We start from the raw sequence: 20318 nt of genomic DNA, 5'->3' as shown, positions 1-20318 counted from the left end.
GTTTTTGACTGTTAACATTGCTTAGGGAGGTGCAGTAATCTTAACTACTATTTGTGTAAGCAGTTGCTTGATTATTTCCTTGTTTGGTCTCTATAGGTATATAATTAAGTGGTAAACAGGGTAGATGTTAGAACCGGTAGTACACAAAAAGTCCATTTCAAGGATGATTGATCTAAGCAGTTGGAAAGGCCTTGCTCTAAATTTGATTCTAGTACTGAAAACCTGCCCTCCTCTGGATAAATGCCTCTGAGTCTTTATCTGTATGGCTATCAGAATGTCTGGTTTTGTAGTTGCTCTCTGGTTTGTCATGTTTTTACCACTTCAGAATACTTCTTAATAAAGTCTTCCCTTTAATGCTTTCTGGAGACCTGAAGGATGTGAACAACCTGTTTTTATCTTGTCTGAAGGTCTTTTTCCTTCTTTATAACTCATTTGAGATAACAAAGGAACAGCCTTATTTAAGCTAACAGAAATTCCTGATGTTTGCTCCCCATGATGTAAGAAACAGTCATCAAGAATCATGATCAGAAGTGATTTTGAGGTGAATTTTAGTGGTTTTGCTGCTAGTAATGGTGCAGGCAAGTTCTTTCACCTAAGGTTGATTAGAGTTTGCAACATCATTGTGCCCCCTCTGTGCACACTGAAGGTAGTATTATCCTCTCTGAACTTGAGGGATGGAGAATCTGGAGGTCTTGTAGAGGACAGGCTGATCAGAACCCATGTACTTTGGAGCAGTGTTCAGCTGAAGCTGAACCTGTTGGCCTTACTCTAGGCTTGTATTCAGAGCAATTCTTGCTTGCTACCTGGGAGTTACTGTCTTTATAGCATTATTTTTGTATGTGTTGTATGTCCAGGAAGAACTTGTCTCGAGCTGATTTAAAGATGTGTTAGCTAGAGGTGGATGATAATTGTTCGGTCCTCTAGAATTTACTGGACAGTTACAGCTACAGCATTCCCTATTGTAGGACATGGGACTGCTGGTCCTTTTTATTCTTTTTGTTGGTTTCCTGGTTATAAGGTTGCTGAATTAATTAGAGCTCAACTGATTCACCTTGTAGTAAGTTTTGTTATATGACATCATAGATTTTTAAGATCTGTTTTCAGGGAACTGTCTTTTGAAGATAGCTTTAAAGAGGTTTCTACTACTGACAGCTGGCAATAATGCAGCATATGTTCCCTTGCCTTTCCCCGTTGCCCCCTTACTCCTATTTGCATAAGGAAACCATTCAGTTGTCTTGACTGCTTGTGGAGTATGGGAGTTTCAGTCTCTTGCTGAATATAATGGAGAATTTTTGTGTCCTCATTGGTTATATTTCTGAAGCCTGTTTCTAAGGATCTCTTCAATTTCAGCTGCTGCTGAAGAATTAATTGAGCCTCTGTGTTGGGCCAGCTTTGCTCTTTGTTGTGCATTGTCAGGGATGGACACTAAAGTAATAACTAATCAGTTATAGAGAGTGTTTACTTTTTTGACTTTGCTTTTTTGCTACTTATTGTGATCTTACCATGTAGACTATTATTGCTATGCACATTGCAGTGATCACATCCTCATCACAGGATGCTCTGTAGAAGTGAGGAAGAATTTGTTCAGAGTTTAAGCAGGCAAGTTAAAAGTGAGATTCCTGTATTCTTATTGGAAAAATAATGCATCATAACTAAACAATCTCTTATGCAAGATGGTGAATCTGATCAGCAGCTTGAAGTTATTTCTGTAGTGAAGTATTTTTCACTGCTTTACAAAAAAAAAAGGAGAGATATCAACATCGGGAAAGGAGGTAGGTTCTTTTTGGCTTGCTGTGTCAACTGTTGCTTTAAACCTTTAAGAGCTATCTAGAAAGATAGAATAAGATTGACTGGAAGTTGACCTTACTGTGTTGCCTTGCATGACTGAGGCTTTTATACCCCTTTAAGTCGACTTAGTTATGAGTTCTCTCTTGAAGATCCACTTTGTAACAAGAACATGCCAAGCAGTTGGTCTTGTTTCTGAAATGAGTTAAAACTCCTTCAAATGTCTGTTGGCTTTGATGTTAGCCATTTAGATTTTAAATAGTATGTAATTGCTTGTCTCATTATTCCCTGAAGACCTTCAAAGTCATAGTAATTCATATGAGCTCATGTAAGCAAAAATAATTTTACTTAAAATTCATATAAGTAAAAAAACAGCTGTTTGGAGTCCTTTGCATTCAGATTATTTAAAACTTGCATTCTGAAGCAGCATGTGAGTTTAGATTTGCTTGTTAATGTTTATGAATATTAATGTGAACTCCTGAATCCTTTGGCCCAATTTTCCAAATGCTTGTACTTGGAGAGTGAGGCCAGAGTTTGTTATAATTATTCATTCTTTATCAAAACAGGTTTTTGTTTAGCAATAATTTCAGATTAAAATAAAGTTGAACTTATTGTGGCATTTTTTTGTCTTACTAGAATGAATATCACTTAAATTTCAGAAGTCGTATTTAACACTTAATTTTCCCCAAAGCATGTTACTTCTATGATATGTTTAAAGAAAGGACTTATTTCACAAAGATTGGTAAACATAATTCTAATAAAGTTCTATTGCTCTTTGCATGTTCCTCCTTTGCTTAAGGCATATGTTTAGAATTGGTATTAATTAATGGTGTCAGGTATAGGCAAGTGCCAATCTCTTTTTGCAACAGAATGTTTTTAAAGCTGTCAATATTTTTATCACTTCTTGTTGGAATAATCTTGTAAAGGTGTAGGTGCTCACTTGCTTCCTTTAGAGCATGGAAGTTTCAGGTAAGTAACTTAAAGCACTAATACTGACCAAGATCCTTCTATAGACTGTTTCAGTTGTTCACATCTCCCAGGAATCCTTTTCCTTGTCAGTTGTAGAGAATTTGTAACAAACATAAGGAAACCAAAATCAGGATAATGGTAAACATTTCTGGTTTTGCTTTTTTACAAAAGAATCTCACCTTGGCTCTTTCTTCTTGACAGAGAAATTTCTCGATGTCTGTAAACAGTGCTGCTGTCCTGAGGTTGACGGGACGTGGAGGAGGAACTGTGGTAGGGGCTCCTCGAGGTCGAAGTTCCTCTAGAGGTCGAGGTGAGCTGTTGTTAGTGGGATGTGCTCCAATGTCTGCAGGTGATCCAGGCTAAAGATTCTGAAAGATGTTCAGTGGAGCTTCTCAGGCTAGGTTTCCTTTTCCTGAAAGCTTTGAAGCCTTTCCAATAAGGTGGTAGTAGAGAATGAATATTGTGTTTAGTGATTGCACATCTGTAACTATGTTATGTGCCTTTGTCACGTTGATAAGTGTGGAAAGCAAAAGGGAAAGGTAGTCTTGAGGTGGAATAGGAAATTGGTTCAGAATTGGTAAAATGCCTTTATTAAAGGTATAAAACCAATTTATAGCGAAAGGGGAGAAGAATCCACTAATTTATTTAAAAACATTAAGATTATAGTAGGTGGTGTTCAGTGTTCTGAAAAGTCATTTTTACTTATTAACATCCTGAGATGTTAACAAGAGAAGGTTAATGGAAAGATGTAATCGGATTTAGGAGAAATTTGAGTCTTGCCAATTTTAGTGCATTATTATAGTTGATGTCTCATCCTGGATCACTTCAAACATTTGCAGATGAATTGAGAAAAATGTCCTCAAGCCGTATAACTGGATTCAAAACAAGTTATTAAACCTAGAATTTATCTTAGCAGTTACCTGTCTTATGTGCTTACTGCTGTGAACAGTGGTTTTTTTTTTGGGGGAGGGGTTATGTATAAGTATGATAGGTTACTTTTAGAATACAAAGCTAATAATTCGGAAATATCAGGAGTAATTAATCATGTGACATCTGTCTTTCCAGGTGTATAGGTGAGGTTTCTCTTAGGATCCTTTCTAATTTAATTTTAAATGTTAAGTGGTGATATTTTCAATAGCAGCTTCAGAAATCACATCCACACATAATTCAGTGCTTGACCAGAATTGTACTCTCACTTAATTTGTTCTCTCAATTCTGTTCTTATTCCTCAGTCCTGCTTTCTTCTGAGCATAAGTCTTTCAGATTTTTCTGGATTGTCATCTCTCCTCTTGTGGTTGCTTTCCAGCTGAAGCATATGTATTTAAGCTTTCTTGAGGCTATCCCTGAATTTTGCTGTCACTTGCCTTTTGTTATTTGTCATTGTCTTTGCCCAAATGCTCAGGATTTAATAAAAAGAAGTGGGGGGATGGAAAAAAAGTGTGGGTATGTATATACATGTGGGGTGGCACTTACTTGTATGTACCTTGGTTATATTTCTGCTGTACATTTGAAAGCTGATGCTTTTTTGCTGTGCCTATTGCATTGCTACTGTCCATGTTTCACTTGTGTAGGAATACATCTATTAGCATGTGAGATGTATTAAAGCAAATGACATGAATGCTACTTAAAACATGCTGATTTCAGTATGTTTCAGTATCAGTTCAGATAGTTTCAGTATCAAGATACCTTGACCATTTCTGATTTATCAAACCCTTTATTTTTCTTTCTTCTGTCAAATTTTCCTTTCTTTTATTTGCTGTATCATTGTAGTGGATGGCATCCTTATACAGTGAGCAGTGGGTTGCTTTTTAATTGCCCTCACTAGTTTCACTGAGGTAATAGGGTTAAATGTGGCGGAATATGGCTTCTAATTTGGTAATTTTACTATTGAATCTATTTGTACACATGGAAATTTTGTTTGGCAATGGAGTTTGATTCATTATGCTTTAGTGGACAGAACTTGAAACTTATGCAGTAATATGAGACCTTCTACTGCCCATCTTCCTGGGTTTCATACTTTATTTTTAAGGCAGGTTAAGAAATACTAGCTGAAGAACTTTGTTGCATAATTCATCTCTCACTTTTTTGCATCCTAATTTGATCTTTTACTTTGTATACATCATTGCATGCTCTGCTTCTTAGACTGCTCTGTCATTCTTATCTGCTAAGGTGAGAAGGACATATTTATCCAGTAAACTTCAGTAAATTACTGAGCTTCCTTTCATTCGTTGATCCTGGTTGCTGCTTGTTTCTTCCACTTTCCCCTTTTCATAAGCAATTAGTCTTGGGCTTTAGGCATGAGGAGTCTTCCCAAAGTTTCTCTCAGCAAACAAACTAAGGCTTCTGCCAGGATTTTTTTGTTTTATCTTTTCATAATTATACACATGATGTTCTTGTAGTTATGGGCTTTGTTTCTAATATTTACGAAAAGCTTAGTGCAGGACTGTTCACCTCTAATTTACAAAACTAGCATGTTGTTTGTAAGTAACGAACTTTAAATGCAGCTCTGGTTTTTCAGGTTACAGTGAAAAAGACTTGGAATTTCGTTCGAGTTTGTTCACTAAATGAAATGCTTCACCTAACAGTTGGAAACCATCTTTATTGCATTGCAAAATTGCTGGGGTTCAAAAGTTTATCTGATTTTTTTTATGAACTTTACATCATTGTATGCAACAAAGCTGCTGCTGATCAAATGCAGGTTTCAGCTTTACCAGAACAAGATTACTGTCTGGAAGTGACTTGCACAACAATAACTTGAGGCAAGAATTTGCATGTACGATTAGATTTGTTAATTAAGTTCCCTTACTGAGGCACAAATCACAGAACTTTGTTCCAGCATTTGGGAGTGTGAGAGGGAATCTGTTGAGTCAGATAAGCCAAGGGAAGAATGGGTGAACTGCTGGTAAAAGGAAGTTATTAGAACACTTAAATGTGACTTATAAGCAGTTAAAATTCCAACGTAATACTCAGTAGATGTTTTCTCAGTGTTTGCCCAAGTCTTGTTGGCAGTGGTTAGTTTAGGTGATGTGAAAATGGTCACAGTGTTGAAGTTGCTTCGGTTTTTGTTTAAATTTCTTATGATTGTGTGCTGAAATACAACTTGGAGATACCGTTCAAAACTGTTTGCAGCCTGCAACTGCTGTCAGTAGTACTGAATGTGTCTTTCCTGGAGACATAAATCCAAACCACTTTATTTGCTTCTGTTCTCTAAAGAAACCAAGTACTTGCACGTGACCTTTTTTCTAATTGACTTGTTTTCCTGGGAGCTCCCTGTGGTGTGCAGTTAAGCCCTGTGCTTTGTGCTGGTGAGACTGGAATGTCAACATTCATGAATAAGAGCCTCAGATGAGGAGAGATTTAAATAGTCCCTGGAATGAGCTGTAAGCTTACAGGCACCTTGTTTTGTAGCTGTTCTCTTTGCTTAAGACCCTTATAAAGGGTACCTTGCCTCCCACTCTCTCTCCCCTTCATAATCTCTTTGCTGCTGTTGGAAAGTGTGTAAAATAGTGTCAAAGTGGAAGGTTCTCATATCTACTCAGCAGCAGCTGAACTGCAGTTATCCTGCATTTCCCATGCACTATTACGACTGCAGCCATAGATCCTAAACTCCAGTCATGCTGTAATTTCAAGAATTTGCTTCATATTGTGGTGTGGTGTGTTTTGTATGTGGGTGGCTGTCTTGACTATTAGAATGGCAGTGTTTGCTGCTCTCTGCCCTTTTGCTTGCATCTCATGTTATTTACTTAAATTCAGACCTGTCTGATTTTCAGGTTAGACTCTTTTGGCTGTTATTATTAAAATACCCATTGGGTTGAGGTCCTCGTTCTGAGATTTATAAGTAATTACTGAAATACACAACTTCTCCATTCTGTCCTTAAATGGAAGGGTTCATTGACATCTGTTGACTTTGCATTCAATACTTTGTGTAAAATCTACACTTAGAAAGTCTGCTCCTCATGTGCTAAGCACTTTTGTGGAAGTGGCATTCTATTTAGAATAAGCATGTCATTCTAGATTTATTAGCCAAAAAAAAGCTAAGAAGTGCAGCAAACAGTATGCTTATACATGCAGTTATATTCTGTCTGCAAGCATTTTTCATACACTGTTATCTGTATTAGCTGTGTCCTAGTGTGCACTTTAAGATCAGACTCTTCCATGCAATAGTGTCTGAATAACTGCCTCTGTACACCATGGTACTCCTTACTAAATATTTTACTTCTATAGTTTGGTAGGCCCTGTTTTAATGCAGTATGCTTCTCATGCAATGGTCTATTCAGTTTCTTCTGGAGTTGCACCTGTACTTCTAGTTACCGTTGAATGGGCACATGTTGTTAGTGTACCTGCATGGTGTGCCTTGTAGAATACATTGGAGAAGGGTGGCAACACAACCAGGGCAAAGGTGGCTTAAATAGGTCCTATCTGGTACTAAGTGGTATGAGAACAGCTTGGAGTTTACTGTTGTGGCCCCACAGCCCTAAACCGAATTGCTGGGATCATTTGTTTAAGCATTTTGCAAAGTTATCTTTTAATTCAGGCTACTTTAGTCGCTAAGCATAACTGGAATACTGATGAACTGTGGCATGGCAGGGGGGAAGTGGAGACAGGTTTCTCAGGTTTTCACATGCTTTTAAAGCTGCCATAAGCTATGCTGCTGTTAAAATAGCTCTGATTCTGATCTTTACCTTCTACAGGACACTTGCTTTATTTGCTGATGAAATCTCTGTCTTCTGGCTCTGCTTGTTTTGTGTCTGCTATCAGTAATCAGGATGCATTCACGGTTACTCATACTGCTAGGGGAGCACTACAGATGCTGCTGTCACTCACTGTAAAAACCAGGAAGGGACAATGGTTTTTGTTTGTGTTGGAAGAGTGTATGCAACTTTCCATCTCCACTACCTCATGACATGAGAAGAATCGTACCTTTGTTTTGATTCTGCCTGCCTGTGACTTTCTCTTGTGAACTACTGTTGCTTTATTATCTCCTGTGAGAGGAAGGAAGTGAGCTTTCCTGTAGTGAAAAAAGTAGGAAAAGATTGTCACTGTATGAGATGCTTGAACTTTCCTGGGTTTTCTTTGTGAAGAATGAGAGCATGGAGTTCTTTTCCAGGATCTTTGGGGATCCATTATACCTTAACTGAGTAAACATGGTGCTGCTTTTGTTGTTCTGTCACATCTTTACTTTCTTGTCTTAGAAACTTAGTTTGTACTCATGACTGTGGTCAGCCTTCTAGTTTCAGACCTGCTATAGAGAAAGTACTTATGCTTCTAATACAGTTGTAGGTCTCAGGCTGATCTTTCCTCTTTTGGCTTGAGTGCTCAGTCAACTTCTCTGTCTCCATCTGAGTTTGTATAAGAACAGCTATGGTGAATCAGGAAAGGGCTTGTTTAGGTCGATTTTCTATCAAGCAACAGCTAAAAGACACATTGGCAAGAGAATAAGGGCTGTGTAAAAATACAAAGGTAAAGAAGCTTCACATAGATGCTCAGTTTCCAGACATGTGCAGCTCAAATGTATTTCTGAACCAGATGTGGTCTCTCGTTTTAGTAAATCTGTGTTATTCCTCTTCTATGAATTCGTCCGGTTTCCATTTGAATTTTGGCATCTCCAAAACTCTGTGGCAAAGAGGTCTGCCTCTCTGTGACAAGAAGGTCTGCTAGCAAGCTACTTAGCTGGTCCTAGGAACGTGATAGTTTTGTCCAAAAAAGGATGTTTAAATCCTGTTTCTGAAGCAGGAGAGATTGTACGATTAGGTTTGTTCCTTCCTTGTACACCCTGCAATCTGTACTGCCTGATAAAGAATCAGTGTGTATTTGAAGAGTGTTACTGGATTATATGGGGATCACTTTTCTTTTTCTCTGCCTTGGAAGCAACTCTTTCCTCTGTTCTTCCTCCTCCTCCCCTGCCTCCCCCCCCCCCAGTGGAGAAGTTTTTGCAAGTGCTTTGATAATTTCCATTTGTAGAGCCTTTTTTTATAGGACACTGACATATAGTACAATTCCAGGGGTCTTCAGCTTTTGAGATGTAGAAGTTTCTTATCACTGCTCTCATCAGAAGACTACAGAGAATGAAGTCTGTTCCCAAGGTGTTTATTTCCTGTTTCATTTAGTCATTTTGTCTTATTGCTCTGGATCTGTGGCCAGGTTTGCACCTCATCCTTTGAGGTGTTTTTTTTCTTGAAGCCACAAAGAGAGAAATATGAAAGGACTGAGGTTTGTGAGTCTCACTGCCAATAATTCCCTATATCAGGTGCTTTTTAGGTTCTTGGTATAGAGACTGAATATGTATGTAGGCAAGGCTTTATCCTGACAGCCAGCTGATTGATGTGTTTCACTTGTTTGTCTTCTTTCCATGAGATCCTTGAAATGGGAAATTTGCTGGTAAAAACATCCAGTTGCTTCTGCTTTAGCACTTTGTGAAGCAGTTGTAGATCTGGAAACTTCAGCCCAGCAATTAATCTACCCAGCATTGGAAGCTCTCTTGAAGGTCTGGGGATGTGGGTGCTTTTGTTTTTTTTTTTTTTTTCTGTTTTGGGTTGTTTTTTTTTTTTTTTTTTTTTATTTTGTTTCGTTTTTAACCAAACACCCCACATGTACCCAGGCACTGAAGATTTGCTTCAAGATGCTTTACTTGATGAAACCTCTGTAACTTTTTGGTTTGAAGCTTGATATTCGATAGCCATCTATGGAGAATCTTTTCTTGACAAAGTGAGGATAACTCTTTGTAGCTATTGGAGTTCTTCATGCTGTCCTGCCTATATTGATCTTGTGATGCTTCCTTTTCCTCACTGCTCCTGGGGAGATTTCAGCTGGGCATCACTAGAACTTAATTGTGGTGAAGCTTCCTTCTCTTTTGTTAACCTTGATAGCAGTAATTGTGAATACATGTGCAGTGCAGTACCATTATACTGGATTCCACTGTTCAAAGCAATTTGATTTTTGAGTATAAAGTGCACATGTACTGTGTGGATGTCGTGTGAGCGCGATGCATCCTTGTTTAGTAGTTTGTGTTGGGTAAGTATCTGTGTTCTGTTTTTCTGCATAGTATTTATTTCAGAATTGTTTGCCTGTTCTGTTTGATCTTGTGCTTCTTCATAAGAAGTTTTACATGAGACTCTTCAGTCTTTGTTCCTTTTTCCCCTTTGCCTCAGATCACTTCTCTGGGGCTTAAGACTTAAGATGCGTCCAGAGACACCAGGAAAGGGAAACCTACCTGATTCTTTCGACTTCTATTATTATTTATACAAACACTTCTGTTTTTTGTCTTTTCAGGCAGAGGCCGAGGAGAAAGCGGTTTCTACCAAAGAAGTTTTGATGAAGTGGAGGGTGGATTTGGGCGAGGAGGGGGCAGGGAAATGCACAGATCACAGAGTTGGGAGGAAAGGTAACAGAGCTCTAGCCCTTAAAGTTTTTTACATCTGCTCAGCTTCCATTTGTACCTTTTGACTTTATAAAAACACTTTAGGAAAGGTGATTAAGGTGTATGTCTGAGTGGAGTGTCTTAATTTCTAAGATGGAGTCAACACAGTAATGTTTTTAGAAACTCAGGAGCAAGTAAAAGAGACTTTCATAGGACTGCTCTGTTCCTGGGAGGCAGGAACTGCTTTAAGGAATATAAATGATGACAGTTGCAGTGGAAGTGATGAGTAAAAATATGGATTGCTAAAGGATTTGCTTCAGTTATAGTCTCAACATTGTTAGTTGAGTTGACATTGTTGACAGTACTTTGGGTCACATTTCAAAACATACCTAGTTGCTAAAGTCTGTGTGTGTATTGGTGTTCCTGAAAATTTCACTTGTCACTTGGACCTTTTGAAAGTACTATCAAGCTCTGTTTTTAAAAAAGCCCCCTACCAAGTTAAAAAGCCATACCTTAAATGAGTGGAGTAATTGCAAAACCTTATTTGAAACTTCTATTCTGCCTTTCTAGGGGAGACAGACGCTTTGAAAAACCAGGGCGAAAAGATCCAGGTATGGTTTTGTTACTCTATGGGCAGAAAATGGGAGGGAGGAGCAGGGTGTGTTTTGGGGGAGGTACCCATATATACATAAACAGGGAAGGTACCTATATATGCATAAACTTACTGCTCCAAGTGTGTTGTTGATAAAAAATTCATGATGCTGTGTCAGGCTATCTAATTGTGTCCTCACAGTGTTGGCTATGCTTACTCCTCTTGTTGGTTTTACTACTAGACATTTAAATGTTTTAAATAAGAAAAACCTGCAGTAAGTAGTTTCTATTTATGCAATTAAGATGTGATGTCTACAGCTGGAACTAAAATCTTGGACTTCTGAAAGGAGTCTGTACTGATTAACAGGTGTGCTGTGGCAATATGCCTTTTCAGTGCAGCTTTTAAACATTCCTGATATGTGCTGCTTTGATGCCTAGGACTTCTGGACCATGTGAACTGTTAATTATTTTTGAATGCTTGCTAGTGTGCAGTAAATCCTGGCAGCAATATTCTGCTGTTCCCATGCTGATGGATTTAGTGTCTGTTAGATTAGTTGAAATCGTTGTATGAATCTTCTTTTCATTCAGGTTATTATCTGGTCTCCCTCCCTGCCATTCCTTTCCTGTTGTTTCCTAAGTGCTTCATAGTGGCCATATTCAGAGTACTGTATCCTTAATCGTGATGCAGTATGTCTGTTTGAACGTTCAGTTAAACTTGGAGTGGGTTCCATCTTGGAGATAGAACATACCCATTTAGGTAAAATCTGTATTCTGAGAGTAGTAAGAACATTCAAGAAGTTCTCTATCAACTGGCTGTGTGATAACTGCAGTGATTTTTCTGCTTCATGAGACTGTGCATTGATTGCTCTCTGGTATGACCTTGCTCTTTCTCTGTGGCAGTTTTCAACATGCATGTACCACAGCTGTGCTTAGTGAGGGATTTGAAGCTTGCTGACAGTGAGACTTGTCTTTTTAGGACCCAGGATCTTTTGGTCTTTGCTGAAGGGAGTCTTATCCTAAAATAAGACGAAGTGTCCTCCTTAGTGAACATACTGATAAATCATAGGTCAGAAAAGGCAATTCAAATTGAATTTCAGGACAAACAAAACTGAAAAGATTTAGTTGCAATTAAAAGTTGACAGCAATGTATTTTAATTCCTGCTTGGTTGTTGGTGTGTTCTTAGTGAGAGTAGCATAAATCGCCGTTTTAATGATCTTCCAGATTAGCATGGTGATGCATGCTTTATGAGTCTAAAATTACCGTGTTTGCTTTCAAAGCCTTCTGAATCCTCTTCCATGTAGGAATTTATCTTCATATATTTTGAAGAGTGCTTTTGGTTTTCTGCTTTTAAATTCAAAGTTAAAACTTATATGTTGCTTGTGCTCCTCATTGTTTTCCTTAGAAAGAGGTTACTTCTAAAAATAATGTGAGATAGGTCTGAGCTTATCCATCTTTATATGCCAGTAGACTTTTATTCAGTGTGTCTCTATCTTCAGAGAACTTTAGGGAAAAAAAAAACCTGCAAATAGGAAAAACTAAGTACTACTGCGATTTCAGGACTGCATTTTTTCACTAACAGATTAGTGTATACCACAGTTGATTCAGTTTTATTTATTTAGTCCCTTTCTATTCTTGTGATGAAGTTAAAGCACTTGCAGATTCAGACTGTAGAATGTACCATGTTTCTGATTAAGACTGTGGTAAAAATACTGCTTGTCAGTTTAAGATGAGATGTGTATCTCAGTTGAAATTGAGAAGAATTTACTGCAAGATGATCTATTTGCAAGATTTACTACAAGATTTATTTTCAAGATGTCCTTACTAAAGCTGACTTCTGCCTGAACTTGGGTGTTAATGCATCAGCTAGTATACAGTGTGTCTTGTTTGTAGCAACTATTAGTGATCAGGACTTCAGAATGCATCTTCTGTGAATCATTTTCTAGGGAGGGTGGTGTCATTGTATGCTTTCTTGGAAGTCCTACTTCATTGTGAGGGATGGTGTGCTTAAATCATGACGCTTTCTGTAGCACCTGATTGCTCCTCTTAAGTTTCTTGCTCTATTTCTCTTCTAGTTTGAGCTCATTTAGCTAAAAGTTCTGTCGCACAGTATGATAAAGGCAAGATATCTGCAAACTTTCCAAAGTTTTAATGTATAAAAACCAAGTTAAACAGTGGTAATTGATGCCGCATATCTTTGTTAGAGTTTAATGTCCTGGTAAGTGCAGGACCATTTATTTTCTCTTTATGTTCAGAGAGAAATAAGGTGAAGAGCACAAAAATATTAACGGAAGTCTGGTCTGTTTTGACTCAAGCCTTGAATAATGAACGTATAGTTACTGTTGTGTAAAGGCTTCCCAATGACAAAATATTTTGAGTATGAGATAGGGATACAGATGTGCTGAAAGAAGTCCCAGGTCAATACCAAGCACTAGTATACCACAGAAAGCAATGGAAGCAGAAAGATCAGAGAGTGAATTGACATGCAGCTTATAATTCAGGCTGATGTGCTTTAGCAGGTGTTGTATATATTGGTTTGTGTTACCCTGGTTAAATTCCTTGGTTTAGTATTTTATTCTTTAACTTTATTAAGCTTTAGTTTTAAATTGCTCTTTCACAGGGCTTTGGCCTAACCTCAGATTACACAATTTACTAAGTTGTCAGCTTTTTCATTGTCTTTGTTCTGGGTGATCACATTACAAAATTAATGAGAGATCAAATATTAAACTTTTCTGGATATTCATAATGAATGACAACTCAAGAACCCCTCAATTAAAAATCATGAGATGAGAAAACTAATAGACCCTCCATGAAGAATTATTTCTCAAATGCAGTCAATATGCTGTGAGTAGAAACTGTTTGCTTTTTTGGTGCTCACAACAGTTTCAAGTTCACCTTTGATTCTCGACATAAACAGTATCTGTTCCTACTTTGTGTATGCAAATTGAAGATGCACACAATGTTTGTGAGTTTCTGTTGCTGATTGTCACAGTTCTGACAGCTTTCATTGAGAACTCAAATAGTTTCTGGAAAGCTGAGGCCATTAGCAGAGAAAATGAGCAAGTTGGTTTTTTGATCATAGCTGTCTTTTAGAACTGCACAAAAGCTGCTTAATTTTCTGTGCAGCCTCTTGACTAATACCAGCTTAGTAGCTGAGGGAACTTGATTAGTTACCAGCAGTTAAACACACTGCTAGTAAATAACTGTAATTTAGATTAAGCAAGATGCTTCATTAGTCACTTGTGGAACCTTATTGAGTTCTGTTTAATGTGTATTTTTTGAGTAAGTTGACTTGAATATAAAAATGGGATGTCCAAGTGACTACAAAGAAAGATGTTGAATTCCTTTGAGTCACACCCTTACTCAGCCTGGCTTGCCTTGCTTCCCTGCCTTGATAGCCAGAAGTTTGTCCAAAGAAGGTTCATCACCAGCTTGTTCTTGCAATGTTAGTCAAGGTGTAGAGTGCATTTTTTTGTTGCATTGGAGCCCATCAGCAATTTTTCTAGGCTTGTATTCCAATCATGGTCATGGCATACTTCCAGTACTTTATCAGGCATCCATGGTTCACCAGTTCTCTGGAACTGGAAAGGCAATAGGGGTGTTTTGTTTATCCTCTTCTTCGTAGCTGTTCTGAAGTAATTACACGGTTGTTCTTGTCTAATTTACTTTTACAGTATTCCTCAGCTTGACATTCCAAAATGTAATATTTGAAGTTAGCATTTAGTGTATACTAACCATGTTTTGTCCTTTATATTTACTGTTGTGCCTCCTTTTAGATCAAATCTATAAATAGAAAATTACATAAAAATCAGGACAACTTTAAAGTATCAAGTTATTTAGAAACCATATGAAGGAGCCCACACTTTGATAAGACATTAATTGAAATTAAAACCAGCTTTTTATATCTTTGGCTCTAAATGGTGAGATTTATAGTACTGTCCTGTTGGGATTATGCATCTGAATTTGAGAGCAATTGTGTGTCTGAGACTGGAGTATGTGATGATATGTGGGGGAAACAATACCTCGCAGGTAATACTGCTTTTTTTTTTCTAAATTGGTATTTCAGACTTGACACAGCAATCTGTTCTACTGCTCTTGCAGTAGACTTGATCTGTAGGACTCTTTTTATGTTGACAGAGAACATGGAAATAACTCTTCCAAGAAATAATTATTGGTACTGATATAAGGATGGAAGAGGAATCTTTAGCCTGGCCATGTGTCAACACTAAGAAAGGTAGGGATGAAGGCAGTTTAACTTCATAGGGTGATGGTCTCCAAACATTCACAATATTTGTGAATGCTTTTACATTAAACTAAACAAAAAAGATATTTTGAGGGTGTGTGTGATAAAATCTGTCTGAGGTGTGGAATGTAGGGAGGCAGTACTGAATTTTGGAAAAAGAATATAATTGCATTGAAAATGTCTGCCTTCTGTCTCATTTCTCTTTCCCTGTGTGAAATACTTCTGCAGGGCTGTTTCCTGTTTTCCCAGACCTAAAGCAAAGTAACCTCTTTTGGGTTGTGAACACACTTCAGTTAACAGAGTTTTGGAACTTGAGAAGAATTCAGTTAAACAGTGTCCCATCAGATACCTTAATCATTTCTCCTGCTGCTGCTTGCTTCAGTGAAGTTGAAAGGAAGTGTAGCTCCTAAGAGTATTATGCTGTTGTCAATGAAGACTGCTATTTATGCTGTCTTGGTTTGTGGGGAAGGTCTTTACCTTTGAAAGATGACTTTATTTTGATGCTAGACTGCTCAAGTATGAACACATAATAGGCACTGCTTTTGTTGAGAGCTTGGAAATAATTACCCATCATTCTGTTTATCCTTTATCTTCTTAGGAACTTCAGAACAGCATTCAAATTGCCATAGGTTTATGAGGCACTTAAGTACAGAAGTCTCATGGATAGTTTAATTTTTTTATTTTAAAACTGATTTAAGTGTCCCAATATTTATGCTATGTGTACAGGCAAATAGTGGTGATGAAAGCATAAAATTAAATAGATGCAGTTCTAATTCTCATATACATAGTGCATCCTTCTGGGTCAGATCTACTTGCGACAAGCAATGCAAAGGTGAGAACACGTGGAATGTATGGTCCTTTTAAAAAGTGCCTTAATTTAAATAGCCTGTTTTCTACAGCTAAATAATTTGTTCAGTGTTTCCAAACATGGGAAAAAAAACCCCAAAAAAACAAAACACCACTTCAGCATTTGTCATATACGTCAAGATTTTTTGGTAGTGTCTTCATAGACATGTCTTGAAATGAGATGTTCTCCTATTTGGCAGAATGAAGAACTACAGTTAGTATTTGCAATTTTTCTTAATAAGCACAGCAGGAGTGCTTTTTCACCGCCATGAGATGTTGGCAGTACTTTCTGAGAGTGAATTCGGCCATCTGAAATCTGATATAACTCTGTATCCCCAAAGAGTTAGGAGAACAGAAAATTTAGGATCTTGGATGAGCAGAGTTGCTTATACCAGAACTAATATATTGACTGAATGACTTCATATTGGTTTTGACTGGTATTTTTCTTTTATACTATCTGTTTTGTCCCAGGCTGGTTAATTATGGTTTTGGTGAGCTTTAGAAGTTTTGAAGTTCTCTCCTTTCAGGGTCAGTGCGGCTTTAACCATAGTGTAGTGAATTCAGCAGGTAGTTCTCCTAGTTTCCAAGAATTAGTACTGTGATTCTTGTACCTTTGTCCTGGGTGGTTAATCCAGCCTCTTCTCAGCTTGCATGGTCATACTGGTTCTTTTTACTTTTCATATGATGTTGTAATCAAAAGGATGTGAGTAAAAAGGGAAAGATCACTAGAAGATGGCAGGGTAGGCAAGGTTGTGAATGGAACCTGAAAGTTTAATGTAATAATTAAAAAAGCACTAAGTTCACAGTCTGTTCTCTCTATTCTGTGAGGCCAGCCTGGGAGAGCTGGAAGCTGTCGACGTGCTGTCCATTGATGCGGATCTCCTTGTCAGTCCTTCTTGGACAATTTGAGTCAGCTGCAGCTTGAAGCTCAGGAATAGTCTTGTCAAAATTTTCCATCTTGATCTGATACTCACCTTTGGCATTGCGGGCTAGCACAGAGGCGAAGCGATGGTACAGCATGATCTCTGAGGGGAGGTAGGATGTTCTCCTTTGACACATTTCCCCTGTGCCCTCCTGCACAGCTGACAGAAAGATGACCAGCTCAAAGTGGTGAGGAGCTTCTCTTTGGAGGAGGGCAGCCAGGGGGCTGGAGGGAGTGACTGAATGGTAGTAGGTCAGTGGGAAGATGAAAAAAGGACACTCATCTGAAGTAACGCTGTCTAGGTGGAAGTCAACACTAGTTTGGTGCAGCTGCCCATTCTTTTGTTCTTGGTAAAGTATAGCAGAAATCTGGACACTAGTCAGTGGGCTGGAGCGTGTGTTAGCCACCTGGAACATAAGGTATGGCTTCCCCTCAGTGTGTGTCACCACAGCAGAGCGGGTGAAGCGGATGGAGAATGCCCGGTTCTTTGGTCGAGCAATCTTGGCCACAAAAGCACCTGCATCGTGGAAGAGAACAAACTGAATATAAGCACAATGCCTGCAGCTTCCAAGCTCTGTGAAACAGAAGCAGGCTTGGGTGGACATAGTCTTTCTAGCCTCAGCCTGCATCTTTGAAAACTGCTAGGCTGGCATCACATTAACCCATTTTTGTTTAAAAAGCACAGCTTTCCTAAAATGCTTCTTTTTCTAAACTGCCCTTACCCATGGTAGGGATTTGGAACTAGGTGATCTTTAAGGTCCTTTCAAATCTAAACCAGTCTGATTCTATGATGATTCTATGATTAATGTTTGGAGAGTAAACTTCAGCTGTTCGAAGGGAGATATTTCAGCTTGCCCTGATTTACTGCAATCATTAATAAATAGTACTTGGTGTGCTGTGACTGGGAAAGCTCTTTCTTAATACACACTTGACTAACCCATGTATTTTTAGTCTTCTGAAATAATTTAAACTTGCAAATAACATAACTTGAAATGTCTCAGAATAGCTGTGACATTGTAAAAATTTTCATTACATTGAGTACTGAGGAGTACTTAAACAAGGAGTTAAAGCCCAACTGAAATACTTCAGCTAGATTAAAGCAAACCTTAAAATCAAAACAAATTCCATGGAAGAAATGTTGAGATAATGAGTTTGATAAGTAGGTGTCTGCCACAAACACCATCCAGTGAGTAGTGGAAGTCTCAAGTGCAGATATTGATATTACCTAATTTATGTTGTCTTGTAATGAAAGGTATTCAACTTGTAATAATACATAGCTGAAGTCTCATCACTCTTGTAGTGACTTAGCCATTTTTTTGGATATCAATATGATCATTATTTATTTATAGCTCAATTTCTTAAGTCTAATTATTACAGCTGTTCTATTTAAAGGTTAAATATGAGGATTACCTGTGATGAAGGCTTCCAGCATAAGCCCCAGGACCATCTGTATTGCAAGTAGTGCAATAGCACTGGGGCAGTCCCCGCTTGGGAACATAGTGCCGTAACCAATTGTGAGTTGTGTCTCCAGTGAGAAGGAAAAAGCAGCTGTAAAACTGGTGATGTACTTGACACATATAGTGTGGTTGTCAGGTGGAGCATCATGGTCCAGCTCCAGGTCCCCATTCATCTCAGCTAGTAAATACCAAAGCACTGCAAAGACTAGCCAGTGAATGACAAAAGAGGCAGAAAAGACAAGCATCATCCATCTCCAGCGCATGTCTATTAATATTCCCCATGCATCTCGAAGGTATGCTAGACCTTTCCCTTGGGCACCATCCATCTGGAACGTGCTGTGTCCATCCTTGGTCACCATTCTGAGGTATCTTTGGGTCAGGAGGGGAACGCTGGGTTTGGTATTATTGCTCTCTATCATATCTGTTGTCATTTTCTAAAAAAGAGGACAAAAGGGAAAAAGTGTGCAGCATGTTTGTATTTTGCCTAATGTTCAGAGTTTTTGACACATCAGCAGGGGTTGAAATACTGCAGCCAACAAAGGAGGGCTTATACATTGCAATCCAGAGAAGATTAAGTCGGGAGCCTGGAGAGGAATTTACCACTGTTGTGGTAATACTTTGCTGAAAAAGATTAAGTATAAAAATCTGACTACTTCTCAGATTTTTCCCTGCTTATTTGTTTAAGTTAAACTTTCATACTTTAACTTCCTAAATTTACACTTGAGTCTCATATTCAGTTCTTTGGGGCTGAGTGGGATGGAATAGAGCATATTGTATCTGAAAAGAAACTGAATTTTGTCAGATCATACCAGTTTTTGTAACTTGTTTTTAGCAGAGTTTAAGAAGTTTACTGATGCTATTTTGAATACTATTAATAATAATAATATAGAAATTATGTTTACTATATGATTTCTTTAACATGTTTATGCATTTTAGTGGAATGATGTAGTTTACCTAGTAACCCTAGTACTCCTTTCAGATTTTTCTAGCTCAGGAAATGAGATCTGGTCTGCACCCATCATGTCCAGTTCAGCAGAATTATAGTGTTCAGGGCAGAGCTGCTTCTGAGAATCTGAGGCTGTTTAGGTAAGGATGAGGTAAAAATAGGGCATAAGACCAATACTGAAAATATACTGTGGTGTAGTTTAAAGTCTAGTCTGCCTAAGCAGTTATTTTCTGTTAGTGACCAAATAAGAAAATAAGACAGCAAGTGTATGTGGATTAGGGGTTGAAGGTGGAATTGCACATGCGGGAAGCAAAATGGATACATTTAGGTGTTTGACATGTTAGGCCGCTTGGTTTACTTCTAAACCTCAAAACTTGCCAAATATGTCAGAGATGGAAAAGACACTGGCCACTCTAAATCCATATTATAAATAGTGAATGTTTAAAGATGACCTTGGACAGATTAAAACTAAATATGGGCTCATGTAAAATAGAGACTTCATAGTATGTACAGCCTACCTGAAGAAGGTTATGGTGAAGCTTGTTTATAGAACAAAAGAGATTTAAAATATATATATGTAAATTCTGCAAATCATAATTATACATGTCAATTTTGCTGGTTTCCTATCAGTTTTGACCTTTTCTCTGAATTATGACCTTTTTGGTGTATAACACAAGCATACAAACAGCCTAGATGCATTGGATTTCCCCCCTGTGAAGAGTGCTGGCTTAGTTTTATCTTGAACATGTTATATCTAAGTATCCTGAATTTCAGAATGAACTGACGAAAGGTAGAAATCTTGTAATCTTTGATCCTGTAAACCAGCAGTTTTCAGGATTGTTTACTTGATCTTGATATCAAGGTCTAGTACTAACAGAACTCTTTAGCTCTTCTTGTGCTTAGTTCATTCTGAGTATGACACTTCACATCACAGTGAACATTTAGCTCCATTTTAATTTTCCTTCTGTAGGTTTTCAAAACCATCCAGCTCTTTCCTCTGTCTGTTCTTTAGTCAAAGGATGTAGAGTAGATGGTTGCCTGAGTAGAATTTGGTGGGTTTTCCCCTCACTTTTATTTTCCAATTCACATCTCCTAGAAGGAGTATTTTAAAACTGCTCTCTGTGCTAGAGAATACAATGGGCTTACTGAGATTCTCCTGGTTAGTAGTACGAGGCTACTGGTACTCCTCTGATCATAGGCCATT

General features: G+C 38.0%; 2 protein-coding genes across 12 annotated transcripts in view; one reads left to right on the top strand and one right to left on the bottom strand.

Moving 5' to 3' along the window:
* GIGYF2 (GRB10 interacting GYF protein 2) overlaps positions 1-20318 on the top strand; it is a 75637-nt gene that overhangs the window by 17746 nt on the left and 37573 nt on the right. For 10 of the 11 annotated variants that reach the window (XM_031043641.2, XM_031043639.2, XM_031043640.2 and 7 more), the window contains exons 5-7: positions 2956-3064; positions 10024-10135; positions 10682-10722. In XM_031043641.2, coding sequence (XP_030899501.1) covers positions 2956-3064; positions 10024-10135; positions 10682-10722 — 262 coding nt within the window. The remainder of the gene's footprint in view (positions 1-2955; positions 3065-10023; positions 10136-10681; positions 10723-20318) is intronic. The other variant, XM_031043642.2, reaches the window with a different exon arrangement.
* Positions 16606-18599, bottom strand: KCNJ13 (potassium inwardly rectifying channel subfamily J member 13). The gene is made up of 2 exons (XM_005143051.2): positions 18122-18599; positions 16606-17228 (listed from the first exon to the last, which is right to left on the bottom strand). The coding sequence occupies exons 1-2, from the start codon at positions 18597-18599 to the stop codon at positions 16606-16608; spliced, it is 1101 nt and encodes a 366-aa protein (XP_005143108.2).

This window comes from Melopsittacus undulatus, chromosome 6 (genome assembly GCF_012275295.1).
Source record: "Melopsittacus undulatus isolate bMelUnd1 chromosome 6, bMelUnd1.mat.Z, whole genome shotgun sequence".
In the NCBI taxonomy this organism is placed as follows: Eukaryota; Metazoa; Chordata; class Aves; order Psittaciformes; family Psittaculidae; genus Melopsittacus; species Melopsittacus undulatus.
The sequence above is the reverse complement of the archived record's forward strand: the minus strand, read 5'-3'. Positions and strand labels throughout refer to the sequence as shown.